The sequence below is a fragment of the Galleria mellonella genome, unplaced genomic scaffold, assembly GCF_026898425.1.
Source record: "Galleria mellonella isolate WM207_F2 unplaced genomic scaffold, CSIRO_AGI_GalMel_v1 utg264, whole genome shotgun sequence".
In the NCBI taxonomy this organism is placed as follows: domain Eukaryota; kingdom Metazoa; phylum Arthropoda; class Insecta; order Lepidoptera; family Pyralidae; genus Galleria; species Galleria mellonella.
Window position 1 is genome coordinate 2217025 of NW_026442060.1, and position 26756 is coordinate 2243780.

Below are 26756 nucleotides of genomic sequence, written 5' to 3' on the forward strand. Positions count from 1 at the left end.
TGTGGAAAGTTTATTGAATTCAACACATGACAGTATTTAGGATTATTATAATTTTTTTTTATTTTTTCTATATTTGGCGTGAAGGTCTGGGCATAGAATAGTCCATCCCTTCTTTTAGCATTAATGTCGTAAGAGGCTATTAAGCGAGCTTATGGTGGAGAGATTAGCAGCAGCTTTCCTTTTAAAACATCACCAAAGTTTAATTACGGTTACCAACCCACCTGTCAAGCGTAGCAACTACTAGCAAAACCCCCATTATGGGGGAGGCTGTTTTCAGCATTGGATAACAACTGATACAATACAATACAATATCTTTTTCTTTACAGCTTGTTTATCACAACCAAAGAAGTACTCGTAAATAAGATTTTCGGCAATCACCAAAGATGAATAGGTAGGTACATAGGTAAGTTACAAACGCCCTTCTTGAATGGATAGATGGAATATCAAATAAACTAAGGATAAAACGTATTGACTGATTGATTGTTTCACTAAAACCACAATTCTTTTACGTAATTTTATTTGCTCTGTTGGTATTGTTGGCACCGCCTCAAAATTGGTCAGATTAGATTACGAGCTTGGTTGAGTTGTTTCTTTTAATATTTATACACTTTATGTCCATTTATTTATTTATTTATTCTTCTTATATATATATATATATAGGCAGTTAGGCTTTGGTTAGGTTTTTAGAGGGATACTGCTGCCTGTCCCTCGTCCATTAAATTCCCTTAGTCGCCTCTTATGGTAGCCACGACAAAGAATGGGCTAGCCTATTCTATGCCACTGGCACACAGTAATAAAATTTTTAATCCTCATGCTCAAAATATTAAAATACGAATTGAATATTCTAATAACATTTCCATAACTAATTAATAATTTTCAAACATCAATAAAACTTATAGACAAGTAAAAACAAATCTTACTATAGATGAGACTACAATAATATTTCAACATCTGTGTAAACCGCATTTGGAAAACTTCATTTCTATGGAACGGCATATTTAATGGAGGCGGTTTTAATGTCTGTCTTTGACCTCTGACTGTCTAGTTTTAATATTTAAAGCCGGGTATTTGCGAGGGATGTGGCGCAATTTTGGACTTCTCTATGGCAAACTACAGAAACGTGTACTAGACAAACCTTATGCCGTTACGATAAAGTTCATATTGTTGGATATGTGTTTATGTTTCGTTGAGTTTGCCTTGCGTACACTATATTATTTTCTGTCAAAACTAAATAGGAACCAAGTGTTTTGCTTTGTAATATAATTTCAGCTTCTGTTGGTGTTAATTTATTTTCTATTTATGAGTTATTGTTACATTTTTTTATGAAATCGTGAATGTTTTTGCTTATGTATTTAGTATGAAAATTTTATATATATATATATAATTTTCATACTAAATACATATACTATAAAGTATTTACATTGATAATATAACTAATCCTACTAATATTATAAAGATAAAAATTTGCGAGTATGTATGTATGTTTGTTTAACAAAATAAATGAATGAATGAATAAAACAAAAGATTTTGTTTCCTTCAAAAAAAGGTACAGATAACAAACATAATAATATGTACACAAAAAATTAATAATTAACTTAATTGCAAAAACTTAATTACTAAAAAACAAGATAAAGAAACAAAAAAGGGCGGCCTTATCGCAAAATAGCGATCTCTTGCACGCAACCTAAAAAAAATTCTCTCACAATAACTACTGAATTGAAATTTAGATTAAATTTGCAACATGGTTAGGTTGTAACCATCTAACTCCTTGCTATTTTATATTCTTATTATTTTATATATTTTGTATATTGATTCACGCAGGTAAAGCTGCAAAATATAGATTATATTATAAATTTCCGTTTTTTTTATGCAACTTTGAATGGCAAAAAAGCAGACGGCCCACCTGATGGAAAGTGGTAATACGTCTCCTATAGACATGAATAGTACAGAGACAAAACAGAATATACAATTTCGTCCATGATACCCCCCACGCGTTACGATTCCTGAGGACTCAGGTATCATTCTTCTGTACCTTGTTAATTCACTGCCATATCCCACCTTTCAAATCGAAACACAACCATGAAAATACAACTGCCCAATGGTAGAAACATGAATGGGACAGAGGTGTCCAAGCAAACGACTTTTGTACAAAGTCTCCCTCTGGTAAAGAATCTCTGAAGAATCTCTAAAGTCTCCCTCACAGATTGTAAAGAATTTCATGTATTTGCTACTTATGCATAAAAAGATGAACGGTTTTGTATTAATTTTTGTACACAGGTAGATTATAGCCGAATTTAATTGGAGTCGTATGACTCCAAACACTGATTGACATGAGGAAAAACATGGGGAACAGTTAGTTCTAAGACAAATAATCTTCACGCTTGCGTCAATACAGGCTAAACAATAATCCAAGCCACAACATGGCTCAAAGTTAAATTAATGACGTCACTTTGTCAGTCCTCGAGTCTGTCAGGTTTGTAATAGCAAAAGTTTTGATGGTTAAATTATTAAGATGTACTATCGGATAATAAATGGGGACGGTATAGGTTCGGCGTAAATTGCGCCTTAATTCATGACACGAATTAGAATATCGAGGTCAAGTTTAGACATTTACAAGTTCTGTTGATTGAGTTATAAACTTCACAATAGGTATAATTTCGGCTTCAATGATACAGTCTACAATATAATAGGACTATTCATCCCTATTATACTGTAAATTACTGTAAACTGTATCATTAAAGTCTGTACTGTAATACAGGACTTAATAGTTTCATTATTTATAAAATTATTATACTAATTGAAGAAACTTAATTATTAAATTGCAGAAAAAATTAATAAAAAATATTATTAATTGAGAAGGAATAAATATAATTAAATTAATACATTAAATTACTTTGTTTTTAAAATGCCTTCTTCCTGCAGAGTGAATTTTTAATTATGAGAGTCAAGAATGCATTGTTAAATATACATTTTTTTTTAATTAAATCAAATATTAAAAATGCAGTATAATAATTTCAATGTTTCTTCTTTCGGCCTGACTTATTTAATATAATATATATTATGTACATTATTTTTAGGTAAGCTTTTAACAAAAATTCGAATTTATTAATATTTCTCTATATTTCATCTGTTTTTGGTAATTTTTTATTAGATAAAATATGATTTTATATTCAAAACTCATGATTAATTTAGTTAACTGAGAATATAGCAAAAATGTAGTGAATAAAACTATTTTTGCAAAATGTTCAATTATATTTATAAACATTTGAAACAAACTGCGTGACATAAAAAAAATATAAATATTTAAAAAATAGTAAATGTACTAGTACCTATATGAAGAAGGTGTTCAACAAATGAATATCTATGTAAATAAATAAACATTAATAGAAAATAGAAAAGAGGGAAAACATAATTTTCATAGTGCAACTCTTTACACGTTTTCATCTTTTTCAACCACAAAACTGGCAAACAATCGTACAGCCCATCTGATGGTAAACGATCACTAAAGCTTATGAATACATTTGCAACATTAGGGGTGTCACGTGCGCGTTGCATATTCATTCAAACATTCTCTAAACAAGTGAAATAAACTTGTTTACGATATTTAGAATAGTAAACTTACCTCCATCCAAAGTTTTGGTCGCATATGTATATACGGTTGAAGCAGTTCCGGCATCATTTGTCGCAGTCACTCTCAACTGATACCAATTAGCTGGAGAGAGAGATCCGACGGCGTACGATGTCGGTATGGAGCGAAGTGGTGGTGCTTGATAGTGGCCTTCCATGTAACTCCATCCAAGATTGAGATCCATAGGCTATAATGGAATGGATTAATTTAGTTCTTTTTTATGAAACCTAAAATGGTAAACAAGCTGATGGTTCACCTGATGGAAAGTGGTAACCATCGCCTATAGACATGAGCAATACCATGGATATAACAGAGTATACTGTTTCGCCCATGACACTTCCCAAGCATTGTCATTCTACTAAGGTGTTGTGCCTCTGTTCCCTGTAAATTTGCTGCCATATCTTACCCTTCAGAGCGAAACATAACCATGCAAATAAAACTGCAAAAGTAAACGACTTTTATACAAAGTCTTTCTCTGGTAATCATGAACAGCATCATAGACATTGGACAATTTACGTCAAATCTGACTAAATTTTTTTAACCTCTCATACTAAATTGATCACTTGACTTCGTGGCTTGCATATACGTTTCAAAAACACTTTAAGATTTTGAATTTGAAAGTTATATAGTTCCGTGAATACTGTCACTGGATTTCGACTTAGTAAACCTTTTACGACTTACTCTGTATTGTATTTTGATTATTATGGTTTTAATTGATTATTCTGGTAATTGATCTTCCTCTAGGTAATGAAAATAATTGATGACATTATAATAATAAATCCATCTTCGCCAACATTTGTAGATTTTCTTCTTACATCACCAACAAATTTATGTCTTTGAATTGACAAGAACAATTACATAATACAAATAAATCCACTTGTATTCAATTACATTTCTTATAATAATGTTCAAATATCCAACATAATTTTCAATATTTCAGTATTATAAGATACTTTATAAATTCCATTAACGAAGGGAAAAGGAAATGTAATACCTAACTGTAATTTAATATAATGTAAAAGGAGTCAATCTGGAAAATGTAATCGAAGATTTCTATTGAATCCCACAAAAGGGCTAACCTTAGTTCGACATCCTTTATACATATATATCTTCACTTACGTCTAGTATGGTACTGTCAGCAAGAAAAGTCTATATTAAATTATCTTTACGCCAAATCTTTTGTAAGGTCCAGATAAAACATAGAATCAAAGGCATCTAACCTTAGATACATCAATTATTTCATGCACTTACATAACTCATGTCATGCTTATACGCCGGGTTCAGAGATTCCTAACTTCTGTCTCAAGCAGAACACGGTCTATCTGATCATAATAGGTTAGTCTAGATCTCCTTCGATCCCTACATTTATCCACTTTCGCACTATATTACTAATCGTATATTGTCAATCTTTCAGTTGACATTCTTTCTAGATCAACTAACATAGCTTACCCTATCTCACTTTCAACCGACTTCAAAAAGAAAGAGGTATTCAATTCAGTTGTATTTTTATGTTTATTTCCTCATAAGTCAGTTGTAAATCGATTTCGAAAATATTTTTTTTATTTGAAAAGATGTGTTTTGATCCCATAGAATTTTTATCAAAATCGATTTAGTAGTTCAGTTTTTAAATGAAAATAAAAAAAATAATGATTTTAAAAACCTTATATACAAGCAACTAATCAACTAATTTTGATCTTATCTATCCAAATATGGTGTTAACTTATTAAGTTACTTATGTTTAAAACCGTATTTACTGGGTTTGGAGCTAAATAGGTGTTCTTCAACTTTTGATGATGATTGTACTGCATGCCAATGGAATGGGATAAAATGAAAAGTTTTCTGTAGCGAATAAATATTGAGATATTTCAAAGTCTTGTCACTATGCTTATGGATATTTGCTATAATAGTGAGTGTTCTGCCGAAATCTAGTGGTGTATTGACCTCAGCTTGTAAGTCTCAAAGTGTGTTCAAATTTGGTAGACTCCAAACCCTTTATGTGTCAATTTAAATTTCCGACTAATTCCCCAGTAATGGAATATTCTGATAACAAACTAAATTAATCTGATTGATGTAGGTAATTTGTTGCCATATAAAATTCGATTGTACTTGACGAAATGTGAGCATGTCGAATGTTATATTCACATTTATTGACTACTCCGTCAGTGATTACAGTGCATATTTTTTTTTATTTAAAAACTTTATTAGTATAGTTAAAGGCATTTTCTGATTGCTGTCCTACTAGCTTCTATTCGATACTTCGTCTACATGACCGAAATATATTTACTAACTGGGATTAAACGTCTTTCTACATTCCTTATAGAATGTATATACCAAATTTCATAGGGATTGGTTAAGCCCTTAAAGCGTTAAGAGGTAACAAACAAAAAAAACTCACTTTCGTATTAATAATATTAGTAAGGATACCAAGCCGCCTGACCAGAGTGATAGAAGTAGCTTAGATTAATCCGTACTCTGCAATAGGACATTCGATTTATGCTAAGGTTGCCTCAAAATTAAAAAATATAATCTTACTGCTTTATTCTCAGCTCGATGCCAAGAACTAGATCCGAGGGTTCTGTAGTCCACTTCCCATTTATTGACGTCGCAGCCTCCATCATCCCAACCACTTAGCTGGATATAAATATGGGTGGCGTTGCTCCACAGCCAGTCAGTAGATGGAGGCGATACTGGTGCTAAATATAAAAATAGGGAAACGAGAAAAAAATAAAAGAATTTTTATTTAAAACTTGTAGATACGACTAAAATTAAGGTATATTCGGTAAACATAATACTCTTTTGATGTTTCACAGAAAATAAAGTAAAAGAAAAGGTCAACATATTGATTTATGGGTTATATTTATGTGATCAGGTTTGAGGATTTGGATGCATAAAGATTTAGGTAGGGCTAAATAATATTAGAGCTTATAAATATGTTTATGCGCCAGATTTGTAGAATTTCAAAGTTAATTATCTCAGCTTTTGTATTACATGTGACAAAAGCTATCTAATAGTATATAAAGATAAAGCATTACTACAAAGAAATAATAAAATTATCAGTACACTAAAGAAAAAGATATCATTAAACATTTGAAAGTGCCCAAACTACAAGAACGCAATTAAAGAATTAAATAAACCTGTCCTCAATATCATTAAAATTCTACAAAAATAGGTATAAATAAAATACTTTAAAAATATTAAAAAAATGTACTTACCGCCACCTAACGTAGTGACATCAACATGAGCTGGTGCTGAAGTACCAATGTGATCAGTCGCCGTGACCCTCACAGAGTATTTAGTTCCACATTTAAGTCCAGCTAAAGTATGCTGTTGTACTCCAGGTAACCGAGTCTCTCTAGCTACAGGCCATGCTTCTTGCCATGAACCATCTCCTTCTCTCCAGGTTAAATTATAACCTAAGTTAATCATATTTCGTTAAATGTAATCTAAATTGTTATCAAAAATTATGTTTCTCTATTCAATAGCTCAATACTTAGTAACCTAGTACTGTTTTGATTTTCATATTTTATACTAGGATCATTTCAAGACAGGCAAAAGAAATTAAGTGCCAAAGGTCTGTTACTTTTCATACATCTAGTTACAGATAGATTAATTAAAGCTTTTTACATAGAATTTATTATTATTATTATTATTATTTATTTTTAATTATCTACCCCTGAATATAAAGGTTTCGTTTAAACAGCTTTAAAAACAGGTACAGAACCACTTGTGGCTACTAATATAATATATTTAAAGTCATCGCTAAGTGGGTAATTATCTTACACTAAATTTGTCTATATAGAATCATCATTTCAGAACTTCTTCTTGTCTTCTTCGTCTTCTCCATGGACTGTCGGTTCTTCGATGGAGCCAACCAAAAACATAAAAGTGACAAAACAAATAAAATTACTCACTTATTCCATAACCTAATGAATCGTTATTGTAACTTCTTGTTTCATCCCATTCAACCACAATATAATCCTTATATGGAGTAGCTCTAATTGCTGGCGGATCTGGTAGAGGAAGAACTTTAACGGCGTATACTACAGAATCAGATCCATACAGATTTTTGGCTAGGCACGTATAGTTGCCACTTAGAGATTGGTCAATGCCTAGAAGAAAAATATCCTTTATTCGTATTGTCATTGTTTCAAAAATTATACAGTTAATAGCATAGTAAAATATAATTTTTCGGTTAGATTAGAAAAGTACAATTTAGGACACAAAAGCTAGTAATAGTAGAACTTCCAAAAATTTATAAAGCATAAAACCAGAGGAAGTCCATACTTAGTATAATACTTGAGTACCTCTGTCTCATCATGATGTCATATCTAACAAGTTTGTCATTTGCTTGGCAACAAAGCAAATTTTGGTAGGTTTACGTAGTCGTCTTTCAGTTAGTCATATCAGAGGCCTTCAAACTTTTGATTGCAAAACTTTCTCACAAGTAATAGTAATAGTACTTCACATCTAGCTAAGCTCCGATTTTAAAGATGATAATGGTTATGAAAATAATATTTGGACTCTTCAAATCAGGAGTCGGTGCTCAAATGACATCATAAAGTTCATAAGATACTGCATTTTAATTTTGTTCTTAAATCAATCTACGTCACGTATATTGTTGTTTACTATTACTACGATACTGGTTTAAAAAATCAACATGATTATTTCTCTGATTACATTGTTTCTATGAATTATCTTGTTTTGTGTATTGTATTAATTATTTTAATAAGGGAGTATCTATTGTATTATATTATTTTATTTATACTCTGCTACTTCTTCGAAAAAAAAAGGTTTTACAACTTTTAATATTAGTGATTTACATTTTATTTATAGTAAACAAGGAAAATACGTTTTTAATTTCTTCGTAACTGCCATCTGTTTAGGATTAGAATAAAAAGCTAAATTAAATTAATAATGCTTGTCTAATATTTTATTTAATCCCGTAAGTTAAGCCGTGGCTAAATATAGGAACCATAGTAACTGGTGTAATTAGAATATATTTGCATAAAATTTTAAATTTTTACATTAAACTTTGTCATGTAAGATATTATAATATAAGCAAAATGTATAAAAATAATTAAAACAATATGACTCATGATAATTATTATTCCACATGTGTATTTTTAATTTGATTTGAGACAGAGATACCCATATAGGTGAATTTTAGTTCAAAATGAATGATTATATCATTCGTAAATGTTCGTAATACATATATAGTCAAATCAATATGCTCATTTTTAAAATCGATTGATTATCGGTCCTAAAATCTATAACATTGATATTTTCAGAAAATGCTAAAACAATTTCTATAAATTATAAACACATCAAACAACTTACTTTTAATCAGTAGACTATCATCCCTATTTCTTGTGAATCTTGGATGGTGGGTGATGATATTTTGATTATGGTACCAGACCGTTCTTGGCGGCGGCGAGCCGACACTCTTGCACTCTAGTAGAAGGGAATTTCTTACGGCCACTGTGACTTCCCCTCCTAACGATGCGACGCCGGCTACCACTGATGTGAGAATGGATGGGAAGTTGAAATTATTGCTTAATCCGTATTTTAATATAATTTATATTGTATAAATATAAATAACTATGTAACTGCACTGCAATGTAAACTGCGTTAATTTTGTGTCCACAGTGCAAGGCACATTTTAAATTATTCGTTCGTCATAATACTAGTAGCTACTTTATTTGAATTTTTAAAATTAGAATTAAAGTCAATACAATTTTTTTTATATATTGGTACGACACATCGACTCTACAGCCACCTGATAGTAAGTAATTATGAAATCTGTGTGGACGCAAGTTCAACGCAAGATAACATCTAACCTGCGACCCGCACTATGCCAGAAAGAATTCATAATAATACAAATTCAATATAAAGATTTCTTTAGGATGGTAACGCGCGCGTAAAGCTCCTGGTATTGCTGGTGTTCATAGGCTACGGTGACCGCTTACTTTGAGATGAGCCGTACGCTTGTTTGCTACTTTAGTGGTATAAAAAAAATTACAAACTGTATGTTTACACTATAGTTTGTCATGTTTAGGATAATCTTTAAAAATATATATTATAATTCAGATACTAGATTGAGTATAATATAATTATTTTATAAATGTTGTATCATATTTCAATAATTATATTGAAAAATAATTGAAGACTAAGCAAACAATTGCAATAATATCTATTACATCAATTAAATAAGAAGCAGCTAGCTTAACATTGGTACTTATTGGTATAATAACCTAAATCTTAATGCATATTTTTTTTTTAAAATGAGACAGTAATCAGAAATTTGTATTCAGCGTTTTGCTTCTTAATTATTATGCATTTATAGTTATAAATTGTTCATAAGTCTGCGTTTACATTTTAAAAACTAAAAATCTAATTATTATTTACATTGTTAAAATGCATAGACTTACCTCTCTGTGAAGGCGTATTGCTGACGTGTTTGGTCTCTGGTCCTTCGCCTACTGCAGTACTAGCTGTCACCCATACATCATACTGCCGACCTTCGTTCAGATCTTTTAATTCTACAGTTTGAGTTTTCTCGTACGCATCGTAGGTTATTTGAGCGTCCATGCGTATTGTTTGGGGGCCGTCGTTACTGATAAAAAATTTTTATATTAGAAGCGCTGTAAAACTTCTACATTTCTTTTAGTGCAAAGAACTTGAACGATTATTAATTCTTTATTTTATTACTTTTTTAGCTCGTAGACGCTCTCTTTAGTTATTTCTCTGTTTGCATGGTTGACTCGTAGAAAACGCTTTTCGATGTTAAACCCACTATGTGTATACATAAAACTTATTGTGTTTAACTCTCAGTTTAATAAAATGTATTTATTTGAGTACAATATTTCGAAGGAAATGTCTAAGAAAGAGATATATTTACCTTTAAACCCTATCCGCATTTCATCAATTATGCATCAATTATGTCATGACCATCACTCCCGTAAATGGGTCGAAATATTAGTGCATTCCAATAAATAAATAAATGTGGTAAGAACTCGTCAATTATGCACACTGGAAGAGTTACTATCGGTCCTTATTCAGATCCTATATCTATTAAATATTATTACTCATTATTTAAAAGAACGTTTTATGTTTCTTGGAGAGAACAATTCTAATTCTTATTCTTTACGTAGTACTGACAACCTCCAACTCATAATTCCTACCCATTCTTCCTCTTTCTACTCCAAATCCTTTTCCGTGCAAGCAGTTCGTTTGTGGAACTCGCTCCCTACCTCTATACGGTGCGCTCAATAGTTGCCCATTTTTAAAAACTTAGTTAAAGCCCACTACCTATCCTTATAATCACTTAGTCCTACGTATTTCCAGTTTTATGTGTGTTATATATATGTGTATTAATATGGTATATTTGTATGTATTTATGCGTATATATGTATATGTATGTATATATATTTATAAGTGTATGTGTATGTAGATATATGTATATGTTTGGTTGTATGTGTTTATTTATGTATGTATATGACTACGCTGTCACAGATATTATTTTTTACAAATCTATCTTTTTTAACGCGCCACCTACCTACTTATGCTTTAATCCTTTCTACCCAAAGGTTGTCTGGAAGAGATTGCTTAGCAATAAGACCGCCTTTTGTACTTCACTATACGTATTGAAAATTGTTTTAACAAAACATGTTATGTTGGTGCAATAAAGTGTTAAATAAATAATAATAAAAGTTCTTTTAAGTAGCTACGATTTTACAGTGACATTCATAATATGTTTTCATTCATCCTATTATTATTATTAACTTGCTATTACTTGGCATAGAACTTCCCATAACAGAAGGACAGCTTATACCCACCCTTAATCCACTAAGGCTGGTAATGATATATGGCTGATAGAGTCTTATATGATTTATTTACCGTACTAACTGTTCAGTTGTATATTATGCAAGTTTTGAAGTCATGCTAAAAAAATTTACTGTGTCAACCTGATCATCCTAAACCTCTTACAAAGACAGTACGTGTATATTAAATTCGTATTCAGTGTATTAAAACCATATTAGCAAATCATCTATCACGGTTTCTTCATCCATGTAACAACGAGATATAAGTGTGTATATAATACCCACTATAATTTTTACTTTATGTTTCTAATAGCTAGAGGTACGAGTACTGTGTTGTTTTTTCTTATTAAGCTGATCTTGAAAGTGTACTAAATATTAAGTAACCACGTTTCTAGTCCCCAAGATACAGGTCTGACCTAGTTCGAAGACTGATGGTAATGCTGAATTTTCATAATGTAACTAGATATAAGCTGTGGTATTAGTAATATTTTTATTTTATTCCAGGTCTGTTATTTCTTTTTTCTAATAAATGCATTTATTAATTTTATTATAATACTGACCAATAAAAGAAGAGACAGTATGTTTTTTTTCTTTGTCTTTTGATACTATTATCGAGTTTAAATAATCCGATTAAAGGAAGAAAATGATAATGATTGTAATGGTCAAGGCATTTTTTTTTTATTATTATTATTTCAGCCGTTAACTGTTCATTGCTCGACATTAGCCTTCCCCATAAGGCAAGTTTTGCCAGTAGTTGCCACTCGTGAAAGATAGGTTGGCAATCGTAATTAGGCTTTTAGAGATGTTTTAAGAGGGACGCTGCTGCCCTCCCTTAGCCTCTCACGACACCCACGGGAAAGGAAGGCCTATTCTATGCCGGGGCACGCACAGCGAGCACTCAAGTTATAATATAATAACTAAAATATACCTGTGTAAATGTGTATTGATTTGTATCTGGATAAAATATCTCGATACACCTACAACATTCTGTACTGTAACAATTTATTGTTATACAATGTTACTTAAAGAGTATCGAAGTATCCATCTTAACCCGGTTACAATTTCCTTTATATTGCGCATTAACGTTAAACTTCTTCAACAAGACTCTTTATTGTTCGTAACACTAGACTACTTTACGTAACAAATTAATATTGATTACGTGACAAAGTAAGAGTATAGTAAGCCAATCTTTTTTATCTACTAGTTATCGTTAAAAGCGCTTAAAAGAACAAAGCCTATTATCCCAGTACAAGTAAAAGAAAACTTGAGATAAAACCCAATATCTTGTCTTCTGATCAGCGTGATAAAGCTATCCTACTCTTATGGAGATAATTCTCTGTTTAGAAGTAGGATATTTATTATAGGAACGTTACAAATAAATTATATATAAACGTTTTTACCACTTCGTATGTTTGTATTTCCGAAATAGGAATGCCAATGATATCGACTGTTTTTAAATGGTATATCAAGATAAAAAAATTACCAGATTTTGAATTAGATCTTCAAGATCACAACTATCAAATTTTATTATATTACATTTTTTTTTAAATAACTTTAAATAATTTACAAGCTAATCAATTGAACAGTTTTGTCTCTTTCTTTGGTGCTAAATTACTAATTTGAAAGAACGTGAGAAAACAGTGTTATAATTAAAATACGATTGTAGATTTTAGTTTAGTTAGTAAATAATAGGAATAAACTATACCATTAACAAGTCTAAAACTTAATAGCACTTTTAATATTATATAACAGACTGTAATAATCATAATACCACTAATACATTGTTATACTAAATTGCTAAATTTCATCTTTCAAATTGAAACCACAACTACTTGGCAACAGAAATACTAGTAGAGTTACCCATACAGACGACTTTTATATAGCTTCCCTTTTATATTTCAATGCCTTCTAACAATTCTATACAATTTGGTATTACTATAAGCGTTATTGATATTATAACAGTTCCGTAAAGTTTAATTTCTGAATACTGTATCAAGAAACTTACCTAGCCGTCGGTTTGCAGTATATAGTATAGTGTAACAACCTGCCATTCGGTTGCTTGGGTTTCTTCCAACTAACAAGGAGAGAGTTCGTCGATTGAGAAAGCAGTTTTATTTCCGCTGGAGCGTCCGGCACTGTAACAATTTTACGTCTTTAGAAATGAAGACTTCGAGTGTTTTTATTTAGCTGTTTTGCATGATTAGATTAGTTTCACATACTGCCGTTAAATAACAATAAAGTTTACATTTTAAACGTAATCTTACTGTATAAGACGTAATAGAAAATTTCATAGATTTTCTTGAGTATCTAAAACTAATATAATATTAGTGTAATAATAATAGCACTTACTAGATAGTAAGCTAAACAAGCAAATTATCTAGCTACGCGTGAATTCCATAAATGTTTACATATTTTGCTGTAATGAAGGAGAATACTACAGTATATTCTATATTATTACAGCTCACTCCTGAATGAAATATCTCTTTGAGAAATGATAATCTTCCTGTTTGAGGAGGCAGAGATTACTGCTGGTAAGAAAATGGAAATTTCTCCTAAAGATTATAGTTATTTAAAGGGCATAGTGACATATAGGGCATGACTGGATAAACTATAGTAACACAAAAAATAATAAAAATAAATCCATTCAGATGTTTAGTAAATTCATTCAGAACAGAATAAAAAATAGAGATGTTCTCAGAAGAATTAAGGATATCAATATAGCTAAAGTAATAGATCGATCATGAAGCTAAAAGAACCGATAACCAATGGTAAAGAAAGATTTATGTATTTGAAGCTCGTATAAGCAGATATCAGATAAGTATGATTAATATGAACTGAACAGTACATTCCTTTCTTGTTCGGCTGTATAGAGTGCTTAAATCCAATCCAATATATAATATTACAGAATATGTATATAGTCTTTTTACTTATAACAGTAATAATAGATTTATCTAAAAATCATTAATTAGTTAAATTAGTTAATTTTTTTAAACTTCTTTTTAACTAGTTAATGATTAAAGAAAAAAGAAGTCGGTAAATTTAACACTTTTTGTGCTGGCGGGGTACCAGTGAGAGAAGATAGGTAAGGATGAAATGGCAGGCTATTTAGCCCATTGTGATGAATATACCTGGAATTCAACACGATGGTTACCAGAGGAGACTACGTGGAAATCGACCTGATAGGGCATATCGCTAGCAATGGAACTGGTATATCGTATGGCTAACAATTTCTTCCCCCTTCATTCACCTAATTATACAAAAACAAATATCCACCCATCCTCTTTTAAAATTTTCACTATTTTTTTCTTGTTTTAGACCCACGTTTCCTTTAGAAAATTGAAAACAAATTACACCGACCCTAAATATCCGGGATAAGGGCAGCAAGTCGATGTTCAATGACACTGATAGACTTTAATAATAATATACTTTAAACATAATAATACATGTAAAAGTGTTGCATGCCAAGCTGGCTGAATGGCAACACAAAATCTATAATATTATCTAAATTTACCATATTCATTGCAATAAATTTAATTTCATTTTCTTGACGAATTTAGATCTCACACTGTACATAAGATTAAACTTTATATTTACTATAATATATATGTTATATAATAATATTTGTCAAGTTATAACAATCGAAGTTACTCACCGTCTTGCAACGTAGCGCACACAATGGGAAAAGAGAACGGGCCGAGTCCGTAGTTGGAGAAACCGGCCACTTTGATGCTGTAGTTTGTGAACTTAAGTAGACCTTGTAGACGAAGCTCGGTCACGAGGGATGTGGCATTCTGCCATTGTCGACCTAAGTAATCAAACATTGTTATATAATGGTTATAATTATTTTAGAACAACCTATTTTTATGTAGTTAGTGTTTATGCAATATTCGAGAGTACGTAATGAAAACTGCATAGAAGAGCTTATGTAACATACGGGTGTGAATAATCCAACTTTATCCTGAGAAAAGGAATTGTTAACGGAAGACCTTTGGGACATGTCTGTAAAAGTAGTTAGTTCTTTCATAGATATTGTTGCTCCATATCTAGCCACTATTTTTAATAAATGTATTGATAATGGCGTTTTTCCACATTTAATGAAATTTAGCAAATTAATCCCACTATTTAAATCAGGAGATAAATTTAGGGAACTATAGACCTATATATTTGCCAGTTCTATATATATGTTATGAAAAGATAATGTTAAATCAAATGTTACATCACTTCAGGGTTAACGGACTGCTTCACAGTCAGCAATATGGTTTCACCGCCGGCAAGTCTACCACACGCAGGTGTTGCGCTAATGACACATATTTTCGAATCTTGGGAGAGGTCACAGGATGCACTCTGAGTTTTTTGTGACCTATCAAAGGCATTTGATTGTGTGGATCATAAAACGCTTTTGTACAAGCTCGAACATTATGGTATAAGAGATAATGATCTAAAATTAATGAGAACTTATTTAGAGGATAGGGTTCAAACTGTAGATATTGACGGTGTAAAATCTAAGGGAGCTAATATTAAGATGGGCGTTCCACAAGGGTCAATCTTAGGCCCCTTTCTCTTTTTAATCTACATAAATGACCTTCCCTTTATGGTAGAGAAAATTGCAGATATAGTGCTGTTTGCGGATGATATCAGTGTTTAAAATTGGACGTCAAAGTAATCAATTAGACGATGTAAATTGTGCTATGTCTGCAATATTAAATTGGTTTACATGTAATAACCTATTATTAAATTCCAGCAAAACAAAGTGTATAAAATTTACACTTCCTAATGTAAGACTAATAAATACACAGTTATTGCTTAATGACGAAATAGTAAATTTTGTTAATGATACAGTTTTTTTAGGTATAACAGTGGACTCGAAATTACAATGGGGGCCCCATATTTCAAAATTGGCCAGTAGACTCAGTTCTGCTGCATATGCAATTAGAAGAATTAGGCAATTAACAGACGTGGCGACGGCTAAACTTGTATATTTTAGTTATTTCCATAGCATAATGTCTTATGGCATACTGCTGTGGGGTAAAGCAGCCGATATAAATACTATATTTGTTTTACAAAAGAGAGCCATACGTTCTATTTATGGTATGGGTTCAAGAGAGTCATTACGTCAGTGCTTTAAAGACTCAAATATCTTCACAGTTACTTCACAATACATTTATGAAAATATTATGTATACACGGAAGAACTTAGAGAGTTTTAAAAAACTCAAAGACTGTACAAGTAGAAACTTACGCAATATAAATAAGCTTATTTTACCTAAATGCCGTCTGCACAAAATCAGTAATTCATTCTATGGTAATTGCATAAGATTTTATAATAAACTGCCGGAATCTGCATTAAATCTGACAGAGAGGCAATTCAAATCTTATATTAAACAATTTTTATGTAAGAAAGCCTATTACAGGATAGACGAATTCATAGATGACAACATATCAAGTAAATAATTAGTTTATTAGCATACAACGTTATAATTTTATTTTCTCATTGCTTTCTTGATTTAATTGATTAATTTTAGAAATATGAAAGCGTAGCGGTTTTTTGTATTAATTGCCGCATGCATTCTTATGTAAAATGTGAATACTATAACTATCAGATGGCAATTGTGAGTAGCTTTGACGTGGTCTAGTGTTTTGAGCAGTCATGCTCACTAAAATGTCCAGACTTGTGGCGGCGTGGTGGGCCGGGTCATTGGGCTCCCTAAAATATGGTCGAGCGCAGTGATGGCTGGCTCATCCGTCATACTCGTGAACGGGTGCTGCTTGTAGGGACTGGTCTGCTCTAATCACTATGACTGATTTCCTCTTATTAATTGTTTAACCAGTTGGTTATGTATTCAATTTTTTTTTTCTTTTTGAGTATTTAATTGAATTAGTGCTAATTGGTGGTTTGTATTCACACAATTAAACTTAAAAATGTAAAATAATAATAAACTTATTTAAAAGAGCATCACGCAAGTTTCTTGCTCGTTCTTCTTCTGATGAGACAGCTTTCCGAACGAGCGGTAAATTAAAAAAAATGTAATGACTTTTCAAAAGTGCTTCAATGTAAGTTTATTTGAATAAATGATTTTCTATTCTATTCTATTCTATGTTAGTAATGTGGACTACCAATTCTATTGCTAGCAATATACCTTGTTCATTTGATCTCCACGTGGTCCTTCTGGAAACTATCGTGCTGAATTTCAGGTATATTCATCACAATGGACTAACTGATCTGTCTTTTCATTCTCATCTATCATCCTTCACTGGTGCCCCGCCACCGTATACCATTAGCATAGGCGGGGCTACCATTCCATTATATTCTACAATATTTAAAAAAATACCAATAATATAATGTTTTTGTCATTCTTCATTATCATTTTTTAAAAATACTCAACTTTTTTAGAAGTTTTAAAGGACCAGCCCAAGTAGTCAAAGTACGAACGAATCTGAACGAATCTGTCAATAGAATTGGTTCGCTCATATTAGAAAGAATAAGAAACCGGAAGTCGCCATCTCGTTCCCTCTCATGATATTGCTAGCGACGATTCTACGTAGATAAAGCAGAAACGATTCTATCAATAGAATCGATTCTACTTTATCTAGGGGTCTGGTTAATGTGGGGCGCTCGACGGATTAATGGATGCAAATGGAACGGTAGGCCTGTTAATGGTATAGGTTTTTAGTGGATAATGATGGAATGGTTACCTCGCCTTCACTATCGGAATATAACCAGGGCACCAGTGGCGAATTAAAGGCAACGATGAATTCAGTTCAGTTGGCCAATTATAACTAATTCAATGTGAGTTAACTACGATGGCTTCTAGGGAGGCAGGCGTGGAAGTTGACCTGATAAAGTATGCTGCTATCCATGGTGTTAGTTAAATCTCATTACTAACAATCTCTTATCTCCATAACGGTGTAGGTAGATAGGGGCACTATCTAAGGGAAGATGAAACGATGAGGTTGGAAACAAATCAGTTAGCCTATCGTGATGAATTTAACAAGAACAACCGGCAGCACCCCTGCAATACCGCTGGTGTTGTGGGTGATCATGGGCGGCGGTAGTCACTTACCATCAAGTGATGCTCGTTTGCCCCCTGTGTTGTAAAAAAAAGCTACGATGGTTTCTTGGAAGAGCCGCGTGGAAGTCATGCTGAGCAATTGCTAGCAATAGGCCGTTAGATTCCGTTGCTAACAATACCTTTCTCCCGAGAATTATTACTCAAACTATTTATTACCCTCAAACTATATATTATTTATTGTAAGACCCCAAACCTCAGTATTATCAATTGAATTTAGTATGAAATGCAAATTATGTGGGTTTAATCTTATTTGGATAGTAATTAGCGAACATGGATAAAGCTCTTTAGTAAACTCATGTGTTCATGCATAGACATAGTTACAAATTTAGGACACAATATTACAATTTGTTACAATTATAATAAATAGAATGTTTAGACAATTATGCATATCTTTACTAATATTACAAAATGTAAATGTGATTTTTAGTCGTATAGGTTCCGGCATAGAATAAGCCACCCCTTCCTTATCTGTGGGTGTCGTAAGAGGCGACTAAGGGAGGATGGTCAGTAGTGTTCCTTTTAAAACATCATCAAACGTTAAACTGCTGTTGCCAACCTGCCTGCCAAGCGTGGCGACTTCTGGCAAAACCCCTCTTATGGGGAGACTATATATATTCTTTATTGCACTTGTAAGTTATATATAAAATAATCTATTTATAAATGTTCTATATGTTTATAAATGTATGTTCAGCTAATAACAACTGATACAAATGTGAGTTTGTTTGTTTATTACATTATAGCGTCTTAACGGCTTAACCCATCACTATAAAATTTAGATATACGAGTACACCTATTTTATGGGACGGAGAAGTACACAGGCTACTTTTTGTCTCGTTCAGTGAACATATCTTGGTCACAAAGACGAAGTCGCGAGTAAAAACCAGTATATTCGTTGCATTTTATTAGTAATTGCAAAATTTACGGATCAATATATCAGCCGTTAATTGTCCACTGTTTAACATAGGCCAACCCCTTGGGGATTTTGCCGGTAGTTGCCTTGCTTGGCAGGCGGGTTGGCAACTGTAATTAGTCTTTGGTGATGTTTTAAGAGGGACACCGCTGCTCATTTCTGGACATTAAAATTCCTTTTATCATCTCTTACGACACTCACGGGAAAGGACTCCTCCTTTCCCGGCCAATTCTATACCGGAACCACAAGACGAGATTAAGGATAATTGTCAGATATTTGTACGTACAAAAATAAATATAATTTATGTGAGGGACTTCTACAAAGTTATCTCTAAGCAGCTGCGCTTGCATGGCTGTATTTCAAATTGAAGGGTGGGATTTGGAAATAATAATTTGAAATACAAATGCACAGTTGTTAAGTGATAGAAACATGGTCGAACTTTTGTGAAAAGTCCTCATTTGTATATATTTTTCAATTATGCATATATAATTAATTGTATAGTAATATATCTAATAGTAATCCCCTTTATGTGGAAGGTCTATCTATGTTCAGCAGTCTACGTTAACTACCCATTAACGACTGACATGATGATGATGATGATGATGATCTAAATGTTGACGACAAAGTTTTAATGTTAAACAGATTAGAATTCAATGACATACTAGTATTTCGAGTTAGGATACAAAACAATTCATCTATCACCTACTGCCTACTCTTAAATCATAAGAGCGTATTAATAGATTTAATATTCGCAGTTGCATATTGAGTACGCATCAATATCAATTTGCGTTATGTATGACTCGAAGCTTAACTCTACCAATTACACTACGTTTGTATTTAGTACTATATAGTTTATTTGTCCATGATTTGGACTATTGTTCTCTTATGACATATGGAAATTTGATTTAATTTACGAGTGTTTACATGATGTATATTTACATGATGTAACTAAGCCTGAGAACGTGTAACGCGGTCGGCGAAGGTTTTGGTCCTCTGACAAGCTGTACTTAGATACTATTATATATTATAAAACAATGAAGAGTCGATTGTTCAAAAAAAAAAACTTAATCTAAACAAAATTCATATAGAATTTCAGTAAGCATTACTCGTATCAAAATTCATTCAGAATTTGCACAGATATCACATAATATGGCAACTGATATAAAAAATAATTTAGGCTTTTGTAGCAAAAATTGAATGAAAATACATTGGTGACACAATTCGTGACACAATTAATATGTGACTAATCTGGGATTAAATACTATTTATTTAAATAAAACTGTTCAGAATTATAAAAAAAGAGTATACATAGATATATGTGCAATAATAGATAAGTTTTGCACACATAAATATATTTATGATAAAAAAAATGGAGACTAAGGAATAAATATTATACGAGTATGTATATTTATTAAGTTTTCAGAACATACACAAGTACTGCATGGCACTGAATAATATATACTGAATATTATAGGCAATCCTTATACTTTTTATCACTTTCCTAAGATGGATTAAGAGAGAATGCCTTTAGCATTAAATTCACACATATATATATTCTAAATAAATAAATCTCTGCACGTCATCCTATGTAAAGTGATGGAGCAACGTTTTTTGAAACTTTTCATTAAAATATCTACTGTAATACCACGTAAAATTTATTTCTAAAATTTGAAAAAGTTATACGGCGTATAAATATATATAAAAAAATAATATTAGGACCAAATTTCGTGACAAACAATTTGATACGTCAAATGTTAAGACAAGTTATAAGTTATTTAAGCCAAAAATATACAGAAATCCATACAATAATTGGTTGTTTACAATTATATCCTATATAAACGTTTAATAAATTACATTATGATTAGCAGTAATTTAATAAGGACGGAGTATCCATAGTTTCCACAGGAATCAGCTTTAAACCTTGTGGGCGATTTGGCGAAATTTCCATAGTAACGGCAGATAACGGGTTCCATGTGGGCGAAGTCGCGGAAAACGGATAGTTATAAATAAATCATCTTGTACTGTAAACAAGTAAATAGGTTACCTGGAAGAGGTCGCTTATAGCGATAAGGCCTCGTTTCCTCACTGTGATTATAATCATCATCATCATCATAATATCAGTTTTTAACTGTTCACTGCTGAACTTAAGCCTTCCCCTTAGGGGTTTTGCCAGTAGTTGCCATGCGTGGCAGGTGAATTGGCAATCGTAGTTAGTCTTTTGAGAAGATTTAAGAGGGACGCTGCTGCTTATCCCTCGTCCTCCCTTAGTCGCCTTTTACGACACTCATGAGAAGGAAAGGGATAGTCTATACTATGCCGGGACCATACGGCGATAATTATCCTTATTGTGATAATTTCTTGTATTTTTTTTAATAATAATAAATTTATTGCCATTCTTTACAAATATTGTACGGGAATTATAATATACATATATTAATAAATAAATAAATACATTGTGCAGTATCCATAAGCCTGGCAATACAAACTCAGCTTTTGCCGGACTGATGTGCGTTCAGCGCTGATTTTCAATTTGCACTTACACGGGCCACCGTTTAATTATCAAATATTTATATATATGATACATAGATGTAACACAAATAGAGAACAAAAAAATACAAATAATTGTATGCATTTATAATTAGTTTACTATTGTAATCTTTTGGAAAAACAATAAGGAATGTCTATCTACCATAGGGAGACTTTGTACAAAAGTCGATTGCTTGGGTACCTTTGTCCCATTCGTGTTTCTACCGTGAAGCAGTTGTGTTTACATGGCTGTGTTTCGGTTTGTAGGATGGGATATGGCGTGAATTTACAGGGTACAAAGGAATAACACCCGAGTCCTCAGGAATGGCAACGCATATCGGTATCATGGGTGAAACAGTATACTCGGTTATGTCCATGGTACTGCTCATGTCTATAGGCGACGGTTAGCACTTTCCATCAAGTGGGCCGTTAGCTTATTTGCCATTCTAAGTTGTATAAAAAAAAATCTACGAGTATTTATCTATCTACCTTGAGCAGCGTACAGCACAGTATATCCGATTAGGGCACCAGCTTGCTTATGCGGTGGTATGGGTTGCCAGCTCACTCTCAACGCTGTCGACGTCACGCCACCGCACTCCACTGAAGACGGACCTTCTTCTGGGGCTGTTTGAAAGAAACTTAAATTTAAGCATTTTTTGTAATGGTAAATTTTTATGATTATACCCGAATATAGTACAATTGCTGCTGTGAGAAAGCACGAAATACGATTGTTTTTTTTCAAAAAGTTTAATTTTAGTAATCATTTATTTGTGTGATATATCATTCAATATAAACACATTACATTCCAAAATTTATTACTCGGTTAGAGTAATTACCGTGAGTATTGAGCCAAACCCTCAAACCCATTGAGTAATCATGAGGGGAGAAGGGGTTGTTAGTAATGGGGGTTAGCAACTTCATTGCTAGCAATATACTCTAGCAGATCGACCTCCTCATAGTTCACTTTGGAAAGCGTAGTGACTGATTATTGTCGAATTCGTCACGATGGGCCTAATGACTTTTTTAAAAAAAAACATAATCTACGGGTTATTGTTTGGACACAAAACTGGAGGAATTGTAAGTGTATCGGTTTCTTAGAAAGGTATATACATTTTCTTTAACATTTTATTATTAATTTAGTTTTAAAATACCTTATTTAAAAATAAAAATGTAATAAATATTAGAGTAAATTCTAGTGACTGCGAAAAAAATCGTCATAATCAATTCAGAATTAGTCAAGTTTTGCCATCCTTAGTCGCATAAAAAATGGCGCAACACAAAAAAGAAATGCTGTTAAATTGAGAGGTTTTTTTTGTCAGTGGGATTATTAGGCACCTAATAAGTCATAATTATTTTTCTTCTCCTGTCGGATACTTAATTAAAACATATGAATTTAAATTGAGAATGTTGGAACGGTAAATTTGAAAAGTTCCCCTAAAAAATATAAAATATAACTGGCACCTAACAAAAGGTGAGAAGTAATTATAACAGCAATAAGGAAGTTTCAACGAAAAACGTTAATGAAGACGATAACGCTTTATGCCATAAACTTTTCGGCGTAAAGTGCGAATTCAGCTAATTTACGTGTTACACTTGTTGACGTAATTTCAAATTTTCGCCCACTTTGCGAATGGGGAATTTTTTGCACAAGAGAAAATTGTGTTAATTTTGCATATTTGCTGTAAAAGGAGACTGAGGGAATACGACAAAGTTTTCGGCTGTAAAAATGGAAAATTACATTGTTGAAATTTACAGCAGTTCTAATGAAAGTTTTTATATGTGCTTCACTTATTAAACGCCAGCCAAGAATCATGCATAAACAAGTATATAAAATTATACCATATCTACCAATAAAAGTATATATATATGGCAATAATTTTATTTATATTATTAATTTTTAGATAATAACGTATATTATATTAAACATATTTTAGACAGAAAAGATTTAATGTCTTAGGTGGAAAATTCAATGTCAAGTAAAGTAATAGTTATATATATGCATGTTGATATACATCTAAATATAGGCCTTTTCATGACGTAGTGTAAACTGATGGCAATTACTTTACTGTTAATAAATTGCTATTTTATTCTTACAAATTTTTTTTAACCAAAGAAATATGTTCCAAAAAATTCCATTTAAGAAAATAAATAGTGAAAAACCCGACTGGACAAGTTTCTCAGACCTGACATGCCGTAAAATCGGCGACGAGCCAAGCTTTGAAAGTTTTAAACTTGAAAAATAGGTAAAACTCACCCCCTTCCCTCGTGTCTTGAAACAAAGGAATGGAAAATGGCCCAATTCCAGCGCCGTTGAAGGCCGCCACTGAGACCGCATACCTTGGTTAGAGAAAAAGATCACGTATTACAAAATAAATAAATACCACTGGAGATATTTATTACTCAGCCTCATCTAGTACCAACTTAAGTAGAGCGTGTACTCGTTTTATGGATACTAGACAACTAACAAAAATATTTAAATACTTTTATTATTATTAAATACTAGCCGTGTCCTACGGCTCTGCTCGCATGGATCAGTACATAAAGTATCCTATATTCTAAGTTAGAATATAATTTATTCGTGTATCAATTTTAATTAAAATCCGTTTAGTAGTTCATACATGAAAGTGTAACAAATATACATCCTTCCATCCAAGCTGTATCTTCGTGGCTACATTCGCATATACCAATATTATATATGTGTTTACTAGGCATTACAATATGGTTATTGATTCGATATCTATATATTGCGTTCTTTTGGATATTGATCACGGAATAAAGGTCATCGCCCATTTAAGTAACTCCCATATCGGCTGGATATTTCTGAATACGTTTCAAGTGTGTTACCCAAAATTTTAGATAAAAAACTTTTAACATATTCGTTATTGGAACAGTATATATATAGATTTTGTAAACAAAATATATAGATATTGGTATACATTACCCACCTCTAGTGTTTGCTATATGTTAAATTTAATTCATTAGTATAACTAAATTCCTTTCTAATCTTTAACGGGTGATCGGTTTGAAGGGTGGGATATGACGTGAATTTACTGGGTACAGAGGAATAACACCTGAGTCCTCAGGAATGGCAATGCATGGGGGATGTCATGGGCGAAACAGTATACTCTGTTATGTCCATGGCACTGTTCATATTTATAGGCGACGGTTACCACTTTCCATCAGGTGGGCCGTCAGCTTGTTTGCCATTCTAAGTTGTATAAAAAAAAAATAACGAATATACATTTTAAATATTTGTACGAACTTTTACATTTATAAGATTAAGTAGGACTAAAGTGTGTTTGACCATAGACTCACCTGATGTTATTAAAAAGCATTGTTTGAATTAAAGATAAAAAAGGAATCATTAATCTAAGACCTAGTATTATGACATTAAATATTCCGTTTTGATACAATTCCAACTTGAACGTATCAAAGCGTTATTACGAGACATAATCCATTTTACCGCCAATATTATTAATTCACATCCATTCAGACGTTTCATTGAATAATTAATTACAATAATAATTAGTCGTAATAGCAATTAGAGATAATAACCTTAATTAACTCGGGTTTTAAATTATTTACCGTGCTACCATGTTTTATTATATAATCTACGGGTATACTGGTATTATAAAGAGGGAAGATTCCGTTTGTTTCTTTGTAATGAATAAACTCAATTAGTCAATCGATTTTAAAAATTCTTTCGCATATAGAAAGCTACATTATTAGCGAATAACAGGAGCTATATATTATATTCCAAAATTAAAATTGTATTCCAGATCAGCAGTATTAAACATGTTACTAATTAGAATCTATCAAACAAATACAAAATTATTTAATCCTCCTAATATTATAACCTAGCTTATATTCCATGATTTTGCCTGAATCAGAAAATAAAATATTCTATGTACTACGTTAGTATCGGTAATACACGTGTGACATTCTTGGTGTTTCAGGCGTCCATAGACTACGGTAACCCTGTTTACTATTAGACGGACCGTATGCTTGTTTGCCACCATAGTAGTATTAAAAAAAGGTTACGATATAACCTATCTCTGTTCCAAATTTCATACAAATCTGTTGATTTTTTGCGTGGAAGAGAAGAACACATTCATTCATCATTACAGACTTTAACATTTGTAATAGTATCTTTGTTACTTAATCAGCCTAAACGGTTGGACCGATTGCAATGAAATTTGGTAAACGAGTAGGTTATATTCTAAGTTAACACATGTAACTTATTAATACCTACAACCGAAATTCTACCCACCTATTCGTTTAGTCTTTCATGAAACTTATCCAATATCAGTTTTTTTTTATTTAATTTAAAAGAGAAAAAATATTTACCTACCTGACACCTTTTAGTAGGCCAGAAATAGTAGTTTCTTGCTTGGAATACAATGAAGCCGTCTTTATAGTTTTATCACTAGATTCTTCAGTATCTGTGAAAAAATTATACTAATTAGCGGATTATGAAATTTAAATTAATCTGTCTTTCTATCACCTTCGTAACAACTAAAACCTGCAAAATTATGTTAACTATCAGAGTGTTTTGTCACAGTATTTTAAATTGAGGAATTTGTGTAAAAGAAGAAGACAAAACATTTTAATAGCTAAAAGAAATTTATGAAAGGTTTGACGTTTTAAGAATCATCATCATCATATGAGAATCAGCCTTTAACTGCCCACTGTTGAACACAAGCCTCACCCTTGGAGGGTTTTGCCAGTATTTGCCACGGTTGGCAGGTGGATTGGCAATATTTTTTGAATAAAGGAGTTTATTTACTCCTGTGTACAACCGCA

General features: G+C 32.0%; 1 protein-coding gene across 1 annotated transcript in view; it reads right to left on the reverse strand.

Annotated features, from left to right (window-relative positions):
* LOC113513847 (cell adhesion molecule Dscam2-like) overlaps positions 1-26756 on the reverse strand; it is a 96006-nt gene that overhangs the window by 15206 nt on the left and 54044 nt on the right. The window contains exons 17-27 of the mRNA XM_052895074.1: positions 26305-26395; positions 24208-24290; positions 22443-22577; positions 15101-15253; positions 13454-13583; positions 10057-10241; positions 8966-9145; positions 7540-7737; positions 6841-7041; positions 6161-6321; positions 3623-3815 (exon numbers count right to left, since the gene is read on the reverse strand). Of these exons, the coding sequence (XP_052751034.1) occupies positions 3623-3815; positions 6161-6321; positions 6841-7041; positions 7540-7737; positions 8966-9145; positions 10057-10241; positions 13454-13583; positions 15101-15253; positions 22443-22577; positions 24208-24290; positions 26305-26395 (1710 nt within the window). The remainder of the gene's footprint in view (positions 1-3622; positions 3816-6160; positions 6322-6840; positions 7042-7539; positions 7738-8965; positions 9146-10056; positions 10242-13453; positions 13584-15100; positions 15254-22442; positions 22578-24207; positions 24291-26304; positions 26396-26756) is intronic.